This window comes from Felis catus, chromosome D1, assembly GCF_018350175.1.
Source record: "Felis catus isolate Fca126 chromosome D1, F.catus_Fca126_mat1.0, whole genome shotgun sequence".
Classification (NCBI taxonomy): domain Eukaryota; kingdom Metazoa; phylum Chordata; class Mammalia; order Carnivora; family Felidae; genus Felis; species Felis catus.
The window spans coordinates 61,350,267-61,365,299 of record NC_058377.1 but is presented as its reverse complement, the minus strand read 5'-3'; the positions used below and the strand labels follow the sequence as shown (position 1 = coordinate 61,365,299).

The 15,033-nt window shown below is 34.8% G+C and overlaps 2 protein-coding genes across 7 annotated transcripts in view; both read right to left on the bottom strand.

Annotated features, from left to right (window-relative positions):
* LOC101089545 (olfactory receptor 52Z1-like) overlaps positions 1–15,033 on the bottom strand; it is a 102,343-nt gene that overhangs the window by 35,543 nt on the left and 51,767 nt on the right. The window lies entirely within an intron of this gene.
* Positions 2,084–4,925, bottom strand: LOC101089041 (olfactory receptor 51I1-like). The gene has a single exon (XM_019812937.3). The coding sequence runs from the start codon at positions 4,402–4,404 to the stop codon at positions 3,448–3,450; it is 957 nt and encodes a 318-aa protein (XP_019668496.1). The 5' UTR covers positions 4,405–4,925; the 3' UTR covers positions 2,084–3,447.

Below are 15,033 nucleotides of genomic sequence, written 5' to 3'. Positions count from 1 at the left end.
TGTTTACAGCACTTACCTATGAGCCCATTTCAATCTAAAGAGTCCTACAGATACTTCTATCTGAGACTCCCACATGTATAGCTATATGGCTGAAATATTATTTAAAATAAAATATTTACATTGTTATACAGACATATACTATCTTTTGGGAGTTTGAGATATTATAGAGGGGAATATTCCAAATGAGAGAAAAGAAGGCTTATTTTCATTTTCATAATTTTTTTTAAATATGTTTATGTTTTATGATTCCTTTGCTGAAACCATCTCAATCTAAGCCTCATATAACATGAAAATTCAGTGAGAGATTAAAATGAAAATATAACAAAGCAGTGTACCTAAAATCTGCCATTTATGTAATGTATCCTTGATTTTCTCAGGTTGTATTAATTTAGATTTCATATTTAGTTGAAGATATAAATATATACTGCTTAAGCTAAAATCAAGACTCTGAAACTTATCTGTTATGTATCCAGGGAACATGATGACCCTGATTTCTGTGCTTCAGTGTCTCTATCAGTGAAAATGAGTTAATAATGGTATCTACTCTGTAAGGACACTGTAAGAAGAAATGTGATAAGTTATGTAATATGTCTGTAACAATGAAAAGTATATTGCAAATGTTCAGTGAATATGAATCATTTTATTATAAACCAAAAATATGGTAGAGGACAAAGGCCAAGCCAGGATTTAAAAATAAATACAAATGAATAAAAGGCTTCTGTCATTCAGATGGTGATATCAAAGGTGACCAGAGGATAATACAGTTTGTTCAAAGACATATTTAGAGTTCTCTTTTTATATATATTTTATAAAATGTTTGTTTGCAAATATGTAAAATGATTCAGACCAGGTTTATATATTTCATATTTGTGTATATCATATTTATATGCCCAATATTATCATTGCAGATCAGAGACAGGCACCAAATTCTTTATATATACTAGTGATGCCTCTAAATTAACTATAATACAGCAGAGCTAGACATTATTACTTCATCCATTTAAAATTTTTTCATGTTTATTTATTTACTTTGAGAGAGAGAGAGAGCAGGGGGAGGGGCCAAGAGAGAGGGAGAGAGAGAATCCCAAGCAGGCTCCATGCTGTCAGCACAGAGCCCAATGTGAGACTCTATCTCATGAACCTTGAGATCATGGCCTGAGCCAGAATCAAGTCAGACATTTAACCAACTGAGCCACCCAGGTGCCCTATTACTTCACCCTTTTTTAATCAAGTTATGTGAACATGAATTCATGGTTCATTAATTTATTGATTCAATAATAATATTTAATTCTTTTATTTTCACCCTTTGTCCTTTGTGACTCCTTATTTTACATCTTCACACAACCATTCTGGGGTTCACTATATACCACACTGTATGGGACAGATGAATCAGGCAAAAATGCCATCATTCAGGGAAGTACCACTTAGTGAGACAAGACAGGAATACATTGGCATACTTTAAGACAGAATCAAATAAAGTATCCAATCCACTTCATAACAGACAGAATATGCCATTAAGTTACCTCATCATTTAATTTATAGGTGAAGAAATGTAAAGCAAAATTACCAGGAAAGGTCACAGATTCAAAGGAAGGATCTCAGGGACTCAAGCTTAAGGACTCAACACTGTCATGTCACTTTTCCTCTCTGGGGCATCCTCTTATATCTGCTTCTTTTCTCCTCCATACTCATGCTCTCCTAATGTAGACAGGTATGGCTTCCACAAAGCTATGGAACATGATGACCACATGTGATGTGATCTCCTTCCAGAAAGGAGACTCTTTCACGCTAACTCTAGCATAAAACATGAAGGAGATTTTCTTTCCTCAGTTGTTAATATCTATAGCTGAAAGATCAGAGGAGGGATATGGTAGAATTTTGTTATTATTGGTCTCATTCAAACTCTACAGACAAGTAAGTATTTCCTCAAAGGAAAATTGTGCAGTGTTTTAAGACAATGAAACAGTTGCTGAAAAATGATCCCCAGTTCCCTCTACTCATGCTCAGGGAAGTCAGAGTTAGGAGGCTTTTGGCCAGACTCACAATAAAGAAAATGATTAAATCAGGCCTTAAAAGATGAAGAAACAGTTTAAGAATTAGAATTTTATTTAATTTTTTCAGCGTCTTAATTATACTTCTCAAATAATCTCTCCATAAAGGTAAAGACCATACTTAAAAAAAAAATAACTCCCTTTATCTTGTTAATACCTAACAGATAGAGCTTACTGAATGCTTTTGGAATTGAGATAGATTTCCAGCTTCCATAATACTTCTTCTCTTGATCTTCTCTGTCTTGCAGGCCGAAGTTCTTGGCAACCCCTGTCCTCACTAGCTTACTTTCCTCTGAATTCATATTAACAATTCAAAGCAAGTCTCAGCCTTACTAATTACATTATGTAACATGGTTTTGCTGCTATTTCCTGATTTCCATGGGTAGAATGTAAGCTATATGAATATTAAATCTATGTCTTTTATATGATTCTGGTGTCTACTGAATATGTCAGACATTAAAATATTTTCCAGTTGATTGCTTGAGCTATCCTTTAGAAATTCATTCAAAGCTCTCTTAAAGTTGTTTGAAATTCTTGCTAATGATAACTGCATGTTTATTCATTCCCATGGACAATTAAGTCTCTCTCTTTACTTGCTTCCTATGCTGATCCTAGCAGGACAATTCTTCCTTTGCTTACTCTAACTTCAAGAGCTGACCCTAGAAGAGAATAAATGAATGTTTTTCCTCTTGGAAAGTTAGGAGAAAAAAAAAAAGATGTAGCCTTGCTTTAACAGGCAGAATATAACCCTATCTACCCTCAGTATGAAATGTGAAATAAAACAATATCCAAATAAAGCATTAATTCTGAATGAAGTAGCAAAATGAGTAAGAATAACTATTTCTCAGATCTTTATATATTATTCTTTTCAGAAAGCTCCTTTACTTTTTGTTAAAAGTCAGAAGGTTCAGACATTAGCTAGTATCCAACTATAAGAAGTAGTCAGAAATAATAAACATACCGTCATAAATTTATCATCAATTTTGAATTTTCATGCTTCAGCTTAAACAACATTGCCAGTCAAGAATTAGGAGACATTTTGTTTTCTCTATAAAATTAATCCCTCATTGATCTTTTACAATCCAGAGTTGGACTCCTCAGTTTAGCACCTGGAGCGATGTGATTTTCCTCCAACTCACACACCAAACACATTGAGCTTGGCTTCCTGTTGTCATTTCTCCTTACCACTACCAAAGTCATCATTCATGATCACAGTTATGATCTTTTATCTAAGCGTTCTGCCTCCCTTTCCCTCATTAGTTAGATTAAATATTTCTTGAGAAAACCTAAGTATTTTATTGTTTTGAATTCATGGTGCCTAACATACTACTTGGCACACAGTAGATCCTGAATAGCAGTTTTTAAATTGGTTATCTCTTCTAATATAGAGAAAATATCATTCCCCAGCAATGACACGTTGCACCCAAAATCGCTTGCGCAAGGCAGCCTGGATCTGCCGGGATTTGAGACTATAGACGAGAGGGTTGAGCAGTGGTGTCATGAGGAGGTAGGCATTACTCATGGTGGTATACAGAATTGGGGAAGTGTCCTGGGTATAACGATGTAGCACTGCCAAGCTGATTAGGGGCAGGTAGAACACAAGCACCATGCATAGGTGACAGGCACAGGTGTGCAGTGACCTCCAGTTTCTGTCTTGAGTCTCCAGCTTCATAATGGTGTCCAAGATCTTCATGTATGAAGCTAAGATGAAGACAACATCCACTGCAAATGTGCAGAGAACAAAAACCAATCCATAGGCACTGCTGAAGGTAATGTCCCCACAGGCTAAGTTCAGCATATCTGGGTAGTAGCAATAGGAGTGTGACAGGATATTGGCCCCACAGAAAGGAAAAGTCCTAAGGAAAAAAGGCAGAGGAGCCAGCAGAGTGGCACCTCGTATGAGGGCAGCTCCACTAAGGCAGGCAACGGTGTAGTGGGTAAGGATCTTGGTATAGTTTAGTGGAGCACAGATAGCTACCAAACGGTCAAAAGCCATGGCCACCAGGACACCTGATTCTACTGAGGAGAGGGTGTGGATGAAGAACATCTGGGTTAGGCAGGCATTAAGGCCAATGTCACGGACATCAAACCAGAAGATAGCCAAGACACTAGGCATTGTTGACAATGAAAGGCCTAGATCAGTAAGGGCTAGCATAGCCAAAAAATAGAACTGAGGTTCATGAAGGTTCTTCTCTGCTCTAACTAGGATAAGAAGAACAGCATTACCCACAAGGGCTATGAGGTACAGGACACAGAAGGGGATGGAGATCCATATATGTGCAGCTTCCAGACCAGGAATACCAATGAAGGAGAAAGTGGGCCAATTAAAGAAAGTGTTATTAAAAGCCAACATAGTAAGATGCACATAGGACTGTAGTTCAAGATACTTGCAAACCTATAAAAGAGAAACCATGTGTCAGGAAATGTGAAAGCCAAATTTAAAGTAAATAGGTTATTGATGCACAGAATATAAAATTAAAATATGGAGAACTGAAAAATTGAGTTTCTATTTTTAGCTTCATAACTATTTTGATATGTGGATGGCAACTAAGTACATGAAAAGATGTAGAACATCATTATTTATTAGGTGAATGTAAATAAATACAATAGGATACCATTAGAATGGCTAGAATTAAAAAGACTGAAAATGCCATGTGTTGATGAGGATATGAACAGCTGGAACTCTCTCTCCTGGAATGTAAGTGGTACAACTTCTTTGGAACACAGTTTGGCAGTTTCTTATAAAGTTATACATACACTTGTCATACAGTTAGCATTACCCAGAAATTTCACTCTTAAAAGTTGGCCCAAGAGTCAAAAGACATGAATAGACGCTTCTCCAAAGAAGACATCCAGATGGCCACAACACATGAAAAAAATTCTCAACGTCATTCATCATCAGGGAAATACAAATCAAAACCACAGTGAGATACCACCTCACACCTGTGAGAATGGCTAACATTAACAACTCAGACAACAACAGATGTTAGCAAGGATGCGGAGAAAGAGGATCTCTTTTGCACTGCTGGTGGGAATGCAAACTGGTGCAGCCACTCTGGAAAACAGTATGGAGGTTCCTCAAAAAATTAAAAATAGAACTACCCTATGACCCAGCAATTACACTACTAGATACTTATCCAAGGGATACAGATATGCTGTTTCGAAGGGGCACATGCACCCCCATGTTTATAGCAGCACTATCAACAATAGCCAAGGTATGGAAAGAGCCCAAATGTCCACTGATGGATGAATGGATAAAGAAGATGTGGTACATATATACAATGGAGTATTATTCAGCAATCAAAATGAATGAAATCTTGCCATTTGCAACAACATGGATGGAACTAGAGGGTATTATGCTAAGTGAAATTAGTCAGAGAAGACAAATATCATATGTCTTCACTCGTATGAGGGCTTTAAGACACAAAATAGATGAACATAAGGGAAGGGAAGCAAAAATAATATAAAAACAGGGAGGGGGACAAAACATAAGAGACTCTTAAATATGGAGAACAAACAGAGGGTTACTAGAAGGGTTGTGGGGAGGGGGGATGGGCTAAATGGGTAGCGGGCATTAGGGAATCTACTCTTGAAATCATTGTTACACTATATGCTAACTTATTTGGGTGTAAATTAAAAAAAATACATTAAAAAAAAAAGTTGGCCCAAGAGAAATGAAAACTCATGTTCACACAAAGACTTGTACACATTTATCCATGATATTTTTATTCATACTAGCAAAAAACCCAGAAAAAAACCAAATATACAACCACTGTTGAATGAATAAACAAACTGTGACAAATCCACACAATTTAAATCAAAGAGGGGGGTGCCTGAGTGGCTCAGTTAGTTGAGTATCTGACTCTTGATTTTGGTCATGATCTTGTGGTTCGTGAATTTGAGCCCTGTGTCAGGCTCTGCACTGACAGTGCAGAGCTTAGTTGGGATTCTCTCTCACCCTCTCTCTCCTTCTCTCTCTCTCAAAATAAATACATAAACTTTTTTTAAAAAAGGAAGAGATTACTGATAGATGCAACAGAATGAATGGATCACTAATGCTATGTGAAAGAAGGCAAAAATAAAAGATCAAAGATGTATGACCTCATTTATATGAAATTCTAGAAAACACAATGTCATAGTGATATTTGCTCAGAGGTTTGAGAGATGAACAGGGAATGTGAAGAGATTGGCTGCAAACAGGCAGAACTGTCTTTTTGGGAGATGAAAATGTCCCATACTGGGGTGCCTGGGTGGCTCAGTCAGTTGAGCGTCCGACTTCATCTCAGGTCATAATCCCATGTCGGGCTCTGTGCTGACAGCTCAGAGCCTGGATCCTGCTTCAGATTCTGTGTCTCCTCTCTTTGCCCCTCCCCTGCTCTGTATGTCTGTCTGTCTCTCTCAAAAATGAATAAACATTTAAAAAAAATTTTTTAAAGAAAATGCCCATACCATGGCTAATGTACTGATTGAATGGTGTGTGTATATATATATATATTTTTTTAATTCATCATATTGTACTATTAAAATGGGTAAATTTTATTCTAGGTAGTTTTCACCTCCATAAAGCTAACCAAAAACACAAGATTTTTGTCTAAGAAATAGCTTTTAAATTATTCTAATTCTGTACTTCATCAAAATGTATCTCTTCAGGATATCTTCTGCAAATCCTTCCTTTCAACTCATTCATAAAGAAAATGTCACTGTAGTCTGTGAAATTACTTGACCCCACTACTAGAAATTTATTGTATCTAGGATGAGTGCCAAGTTATATTTTTTACACATTTACCTATTTGACTCTGATCTAAATGGTGCACATCCATGCTGAAAAAAAAAATCTCTATGTCCTCTTTTAATATTTTTGTCAACAGTGTCTTTCATTTTTTCTCCATTTTAAAGAACTATAACACCCTACGTGCATCCTATCTCTTAGAAATCTAAAGGTGGCTTTGAACAAAAGGCCTGGCTTCTCTAGTTCAAATTGATTTACTTATCTTCTTCTCTTCTTTTCAGATTTATATAAAATTTATGGGCAACTTGAGTACTCTCAAGGCTTTAGTTAACTCCCAAATTTCCATATCCAACCCACATACCTTTTCTGAATATATATTCAGCTGACCCATAGATATCTCTACCCATATGCTTCAAAGGAAATTCAAATGTGTACCCTAAGTATAAGGGCTAATTTAACCCTTATCGATGCTTACAACTTTTTCTTGTGCTTTCTCCAGAAATATCCATCTTTCTTACATACCTCATGAACTTCTCTTCAGTCTTAAAAATAAATCTCAAATTTATCTTGTCCAAAAAGTATTCCCTGACCCCTTTCAAAATAATTGAACAAACTTCCTTCTTTGGTACCTTTTAATGTTTCTATCATTACACCCATAAACTTTTGAATTTTTTATTATTTTTCTGCCCTGTCAACTAATCTACAAGTACTTGAGATTACAGGTTATTTCTCTAAATGAGATTTTTTACCTGAAAAACCTTATATATTATGATAAACAATTTGTATAGGTAAATGGCTGACTTGATTAATAAGGATTGAGATAAATTGCTTGATTTCACTAAATTTCAGGGTTTTTTTTTCAGTAAATTTGTATTAATGATACTTCATTAAGTAATTCTGTGAGGATTAAATGTGTGAGACAGAGCAAAAGCACACTGCACACTCACTGCCTAAAACCTTACCAATCAACATTTGTTTCTTGGCCTTTATCATACTCAATTCAATACAAATGTATGTCTAAGTGAATTGCAAACATTATAAAAATCCTTATTAACTTCGCTAGGACACTGATTGTTAGGAAATATTAAAATATTTCTACAAAATAATATACTCTCACATTCTTTTACTCTAAGATTTCATATTAAAACCATGAATGGATTTTATTAAAAATCAAAGTATATGAGAGAAGTGATATGTATCTATAAGCTGTTATATATACATATAGGTCAAAGTATCTATCTAGTGTGTCTATCAAACCTCTCCCATGTGTTATTTATATTTTTGAATACATTATAAAAAAAAAGTAAGGTCAAGTTGATCAAACCAGTATTCCAGGTCAATGAGGAGCTTAAATATGTGTTGGAGAAAGAAAAGAGGCAACAGAAACAGAGATGGAAAGGCAGAAAAAGACAGTGGTACACAGGGAAAGAAGAAGGGAAGAGAAAAAGAGGAAGAGAGGGAGGAAAGAATAAAAGAAAGAGAATTCTAGAAAAAATTAAAGAATAGCTGATACCTGGCCCATCTTCAAATACTAGTGGTGAAGTCAATATACATTTTCTGGATCCTAGTACTTGAATTTCTATAAGAAAACAAACTAATTAATATAAATATTAATTCACCAAAATAATATACGGATATTGAGTGTGTTATACATATGTGTGTGTGTATGTGTGTGTGTGGGTATTTTTCCTTCAAAGTCCAACCAAAAGCTATGTTCTTACACAAATTTCTAAAAAAGTTTCACTTTGATTTACTAAAGGCTCTATCTTAAACATGTATAAATGAGAAATGCCCCTGGTAGCAGTGGGCTAAAAACACATAACACATCTGATTATAAAAATATCCTGCAATTACACATACATAAACATAGTCATTCACATACATGTATCTGTTATGAATGCATCTTAGTTACTAGCATAAAAGCTTCTTGTTTTACTATAACTCCAGCTTCAAACAACAAATTGAATATAATTCATTCGATTCCATCCCATTAGCCCTGTTTCTTTGATTATTATTTTTACATATAAATATATCATATATGTAAATATTATTTATAATATTTTACATAGGTAATTATATAATATAAATAATTATTCAAATATATATTTAAATATAAATGCATTTATAATGTAACTATACATTACATATTATAATATGTTATATATGAATATAATAAATATTTTTTTGGTTAAAGAAATGATATGGCTTGGGGTGCCTGGGTGTCTCAGTCAGTTAAACTGAGTCCGACTCTTGATTTCAGTTCTGGTCATGATCGCATGGTTCATGGGTTCGAGCTCCACATGGGGCTCTGAGCTGCTTGGTACTCTCTCTCCCTCTCTCTCTCTGCCTCTCCCCAGCTCATGATCTCTCTCTCTCTCAAAAAATAAATGAACTTAAAGTAAGAAAAGATCTAGCTCTAAATCCATTCTTATATCAGCTGCTGAAAGGAAAATTTTATTTTACCTGCTTCCCCTTTGAAGTTACACTATGTCATTTTATGTCATGTCACATCATGTCATGTCATGTCATGTCATGTCATGTCATGTCATGTCATACTACCTTATATCAATTATGTACATTTTAACAAGAATGTTGTTTGTCAGGTATCATTCCAAGCATTGGAGTAAAGCATTAAAGTAAAACAGCATTACGAAAGAAACTAAATTATTATGGTTTAAAAATTGGCTTTGTCTTTTCCCTCTTATGTAATCTCAACGGTCATTTTACCTTTCGAAGAACTAATATTCCTTGCAGTCAAGATATGGGTAATCATACCTCTTAATGGGTATTTAGAAAGATTAAACAGAAAACAGTAAAAGAGCTTATTATAATGCTGACAGAATTGAAAAACAAAACTTGCAAAAGTCACTGTGTAGTACTGTGTTGAGGTCTGATTGAGAGGTATATATCAAATTTATATCCATATCTACTTCACTCTGTATAAATTTTAACTTAGGGATATTGCAGATGGTTCCAATGATCAGCTGAATTTAAGGAGGATTCTAAAGAAGCATCAGTTAGGTAAAAGCAAATATGTTTCCTGTGCAAAGGAACAACCTTCCTTGTGTAATTCTGCAAAATTATAGTGACTTTACACAGAACCGAGATCAGGAATATTATGGCAGCTTAGTATTATCAGTACAGCGTTGACGTTGCAGACTGACAAGTCTCTAAATATTAGCAGAACAGCTCTTCACCCAGGTCAAGTTTATATTTTATCTGAACACCTAAGTTTGGTTTTAAATGGTCATTTTCCCAAAACACAAATCCTCATCTTGAAACTTGTAAAGAAGATGACTATCATTACCAGTAGGCATGAACTCAACATTTATATTGGGAAAAGCACTTTTGCTAAACAAGGTGGGGAGAAAAGTCCCAAAATTTGCAAAAGCATTTGATCTCTCCATGAACCTAAAAACAGCACCTAAAAACAGAACATGCTGATTGAGTCAAATCTAACTCATGTTGCAAAATATATTCCTGAGACACAGGTTTCAGGATTCCAGGGAAAGCTATCAAATCAAGAAATGCAGTCCATGTAATTTGGGAATCTAATACTAGCTGTGTAACCACAATATGCACAGGTAGCATTAACAGATACTCTTTAAATTGATCATGACTACACCAATTAGTACTCAGAAGAAAATACAGATGAAATTCAAACAAGCATGTGACTTTAACTTTACATTTAACTTTAAAATGTTTGGTTATCAAACACAGGATTCTCTGAACAATTTAATCCCCAAATCTCACATACCCTCACTCAACACTAGCCATTCCTATGGGTCCCTTTACCCTGGAAAACTGGTTATTATTATATAAGTTTACTTGAAAGAACATTATAACCAATTTACTTGAAAGGACATTTACAATGGTAGTTGCTATTATTTATCTCTGAAATACTTCACTTACTACACGGCAAATGGCCTTTTCACTTTCCCATGTGTCTGTTGGCAGGACTGTCCCTCCCTGGAAGACACAAAACCCCACAGCTCTGTGTGCGGAAGCAGTTTTACTTCAAAGGCTTGGTCCTTTAATGGTAGCTTACAGGCCAACAAGAGAAGGTCTCCCAAGTACCCAGAAAGCTCTGCTGAGATTTAAAAGGCACTGTGGGCTCCCAACCCCTAGCTAAGAAGCTTAAATTTATTTTCACCCCAAGGGATCTGAGAAAGGAGGAAGCATCTTTTAGATATTATATACCATAGAGCATCTTTTTGTACTGGAGAAACCAAAAGCTTTCATTTTTATTTGAACACAGTGGATCTGAGCAATTTCTTCCTTTGTTATATGAAAAGCAAGCTGGAGTGAGAACATGTAAACCAGAACTATGTTTAAACAAGATCAGCTGTTTAGGAAATGTTAAGCTTCTTAGCAAATAGAATAATAACTACTTAAAAGTATTTAATACAGAGGCTCCTGGGTGGCTCAGTCAGTTCAGCATCTGACTCTTGATTTTGACTCAGGTCATGACCTCACAGTTCATGGGTTCCTGAGCCCCACATCGGGCTCTGCACTGACAGCATGGAGCCTGCTTGGGATTCTCTCCCTTCCCTCTCTCTTTCTCTCTCTTTGCCTTTCTCTATCTCTTTCTCAAAATAAATAAACTATTTTTTTTAAAAAGTATTTAATGCAAATAAATACTTGCATGCTGTCAAAACTTTTTTCCATGTAATTTATTACAACAACTATTTTCCCCAGAGTTAACAAAACAAAACTGTCTAACTTTATCTTTCTGCATAAAAAATAAAATAAATTTCGGGATGCCTGGGTGTCTCAGTCAGTTAAACATCCAAGTTAAACTCAGGTAAGGATTTCTAAGTTCACGAGCCCCGCATCAGGCTTCTGCTTCGGGTCCTCTGCCCAATCTCTTTCTGCCCCTTCTCCACTTGTGTGCTCACATGGACAAGTTCTCTCTCTCTCTCTCAAAAATAAATAAACATTAAAAAAAGAAAAGAAACATTAAAAAAAGAAAATATATTAAAGTTATTTAGTAAATGACTTCAGACTGTATCTTTCTATATCTTGTGTTTTTTTTTTTTTTTCTCAAGGATTTATCAAAGGCATATTTCCATGACAGTACAAAAAATGTCCCTCTGAGTTTTAAAACATAGTTCATATTGGGGACCCTGGGTGGCTTAGTAGGTTAAATGTCACACTCTTGATCTCAGCTCAAGTCTTGATCTCAGGGTCATGAGTTTAAGCCCTACACTGGGTTCCATGCTGGGCATGAAGCCTCCTTAAAAAATAAATAAATAAATGGTACTTAATACTGCACAATAAGAATGTAATATATTAAGCACCTCTCCGATTTTTAGACTGCTTATGTTTCACAAATATTAATAATTATACCATCTTAGTACATATTTAATTCCTGTTTAGCTTCCTTTCAAAAATGTTAAATAAATATACATCCAGAGAAGTATAAAGATTTGACTTCTTTTCCTTCACACTTGCCAATCTCTTAAATTTCCTAACATACTAGACCAAATGGGAAAAAAAAGTGTATTGTTATTCCCTTAATTTGTATTGTTATATTGATTATTAGTGAGGTATAATCTTTGTTATGTATTATTGGACATGTGTGCAAATTCTTTGGTAAATTACTTAAATTCGTATTTCAAAATATTCAAATAGATACTTTTAGAGTCCCTATTATCTCAGTTCTATCTTTATATTTAAAATAAAGGCAAACTATTTTTCAGAAAATTTGAGTCCATGTAGGCACTTGATTGGGGAACATCATTAAATCCAAATTTCTAAACCAGGACCCCATTCAGAGTTACCCTCAAAACCTTTTCATGTCTTTATATCCTTGTCCTGCCTCCACTGTGATTCTGCCTTCACTGTGTCAAAATATTTGCATCTAAGATTATTCTGGGTAATATTAGACAGTAAAACTCAATTTTTTCAAAATCAAATTTTTCAACTGTAATTTCTACCAATATATCAACTGATTGATGTATATGGGAGTACTAGATCATATTTTCATAAACTAAAGTTCTCTGTAAAATTTTGTCTACTTATTTATGCTAATAACCTAGTCTAACAATCCTGCCTGAATTCCTTTTGGAAGTTTCCTTAAACAAGTCACAAGTTCACATTTTACTTCTTTTTTATTTTAGGGCACTTCTCAAATAGACAATTCTTCACACTGAGACTTTCCCAAAGAGGCCAAAGTCATTATAAATTATATTTGGTATAAATATGCCATTTGAAAAGACAGGCGCACTAATGAGAGTTTTAGCACAGCTACAGTTAAGATGCATAATCTGTCATGGAGAGGAAAACACTTGGAATGAGACAAATCAATACATGCCTGATAATACTTGGGAAATTAAATTGTTCATGCACCTGGTGTCTTGGGTCCTTAGTTACTGGCTATCTAAACTGAAGATTTAATAAATATGCAATTCCTGGCAGATAGAACATTAAAAGAAGAGCTCTCTCTCCCCCAACCAGATTCCCATGGTAAATAGGAAAAGAGCTGACACAAGTTCTCCTAATCCTTTTGGTCACTCAAGGCAAAATTGCTCCTTTAAGTCTGCTGTACTGTGGAGGCCTTCTGTCTTCATCAGTCCTTGCAGCCATCTCAAGGACAGACTTATCAGTTGTGGATTTGCCTTCACCCACGTGAAACTTCTTAAACACACAAATTAGCAATAATAACAGAAAGACAAACAAAAATATGTCTATTAATAAGGCAAATTTGCACCAATGGAAGCAAATGTGAAAGGATTGCATAAAAACAAGCGTTCCTTATTCACGATGAAATATAATCTCAGTAATTTGAAACTCGGTGTTAAGAAGTCAGAGACCAGGCACAACATGAGGTTTACCTCATGTTGCATCTTGGATATCTCCAAGCAGGAGATTCATGAATTATGGGGTCTTGAGCCATGGTAGGACACCAAGTATAAACTAGATCCATAACTTACTAATTGAACTAATAGAGAACACTACTTTGACATATTTCCAGTAGTACTTCAGAAGAAAGTGGTCAGGTTGGGATATTTCTAGGGTTTTGGGATCCGGACCCAAGATCTGAGATATCTTTTTGAAGGTTGGAACTGAATGGCAATATATAAATCTCATGGCATAATACTTTAGGGTAGAAATAATGTGGTATGGAAAGTGAAAGCCATCTTGATAAATAAACTGTTGTTTGATAAAGGACCTAAGCTGTTTTTCTATGTGAGCAATCTATTTCTCTCAAATAATTTCCATTTGCCCAGATTGCCTATTGATTATTTGAATAAATTTATTTTCAGGAATTTAATAAAACAAAGGATGGGTTTATTTGCTGTTTTACATCTTTAATTCCTTGTGTACAAGTAAGTGTTCCTGCACAAGTAAGAGAGTTGACATAAGTATTCTCAGTTCACAGTCTGGATATGTTCTGTGTTTATTCAGGTGTTCTTGGTTCTGTTTGCCATTTCACTGATAGGAATAGTAGGAATTTTTACATTTAGTAAAGCTGGAGTTAAATGGTGTATACTACCTAGTACTCTGAGATTCTACACATCTTTATGTATTATCTTTAGTTATTTTCAAAGGCTCCTGAGAGGTTAAATTGATGAATTCCATAATGCCATTTTATATAGTCATTTCTCACAGCTATATCTCAAGAATACAGCTACCGTCATTAACACATTAACACACAAAGTTGTTCAATACATATCTTCAATAAATAGCATATTGCTGGATCTGTTAATACTAATGTAACATTTATGTAACTCCTTCTCTGTGTTGGGCCTTGATATATCTGACAAATCAACAGGAGAATACAAAAAAAGAAATATTCTTTTTCCTGGAGGTGACTGAACTTTCAGTTTGAACACCTCATCTAAGAATCTGTCCTCACATGTTAGGAATCATTTATGCAAGACCTCTTTCTCTGGTTCCCAGTCCCACATTTAACTTATACTTTTTCTCAAAGGTCATAGGTCTTCACAACTTTGAGTAGACAGGAAACTACCTATTTTATTTTAATCTAAGTCACACAAAAAATTTTAATGAGTAAAGGATTATTAATTATGATCTATATTTCAATATTTCTATCTTTAAATTAAAAAAATAATAATGACAAAAACACCCAGGGAAATAGGAAGCTACTTTGGGTAATATATCATTCTCAGTGGTATTTTATTTATATATATTAGTGGCTTCAATTCACAGCATTATTATGAATATAGAAAGCCTCAGGACAAGAAGAATCAGTGGAGATAGCTGATCAACCAATTTTGCACTTAAGTG

Excerpts from the sequence above, each read along its gene's own strand:
- LOC101089041 (XM_019812937.3), bottom strand. The coding sequence starts at position 4,404 with ATGTTGGCTTTTAATAACACTTTCTTTAATTGGCCCACTTTCTCCTTC.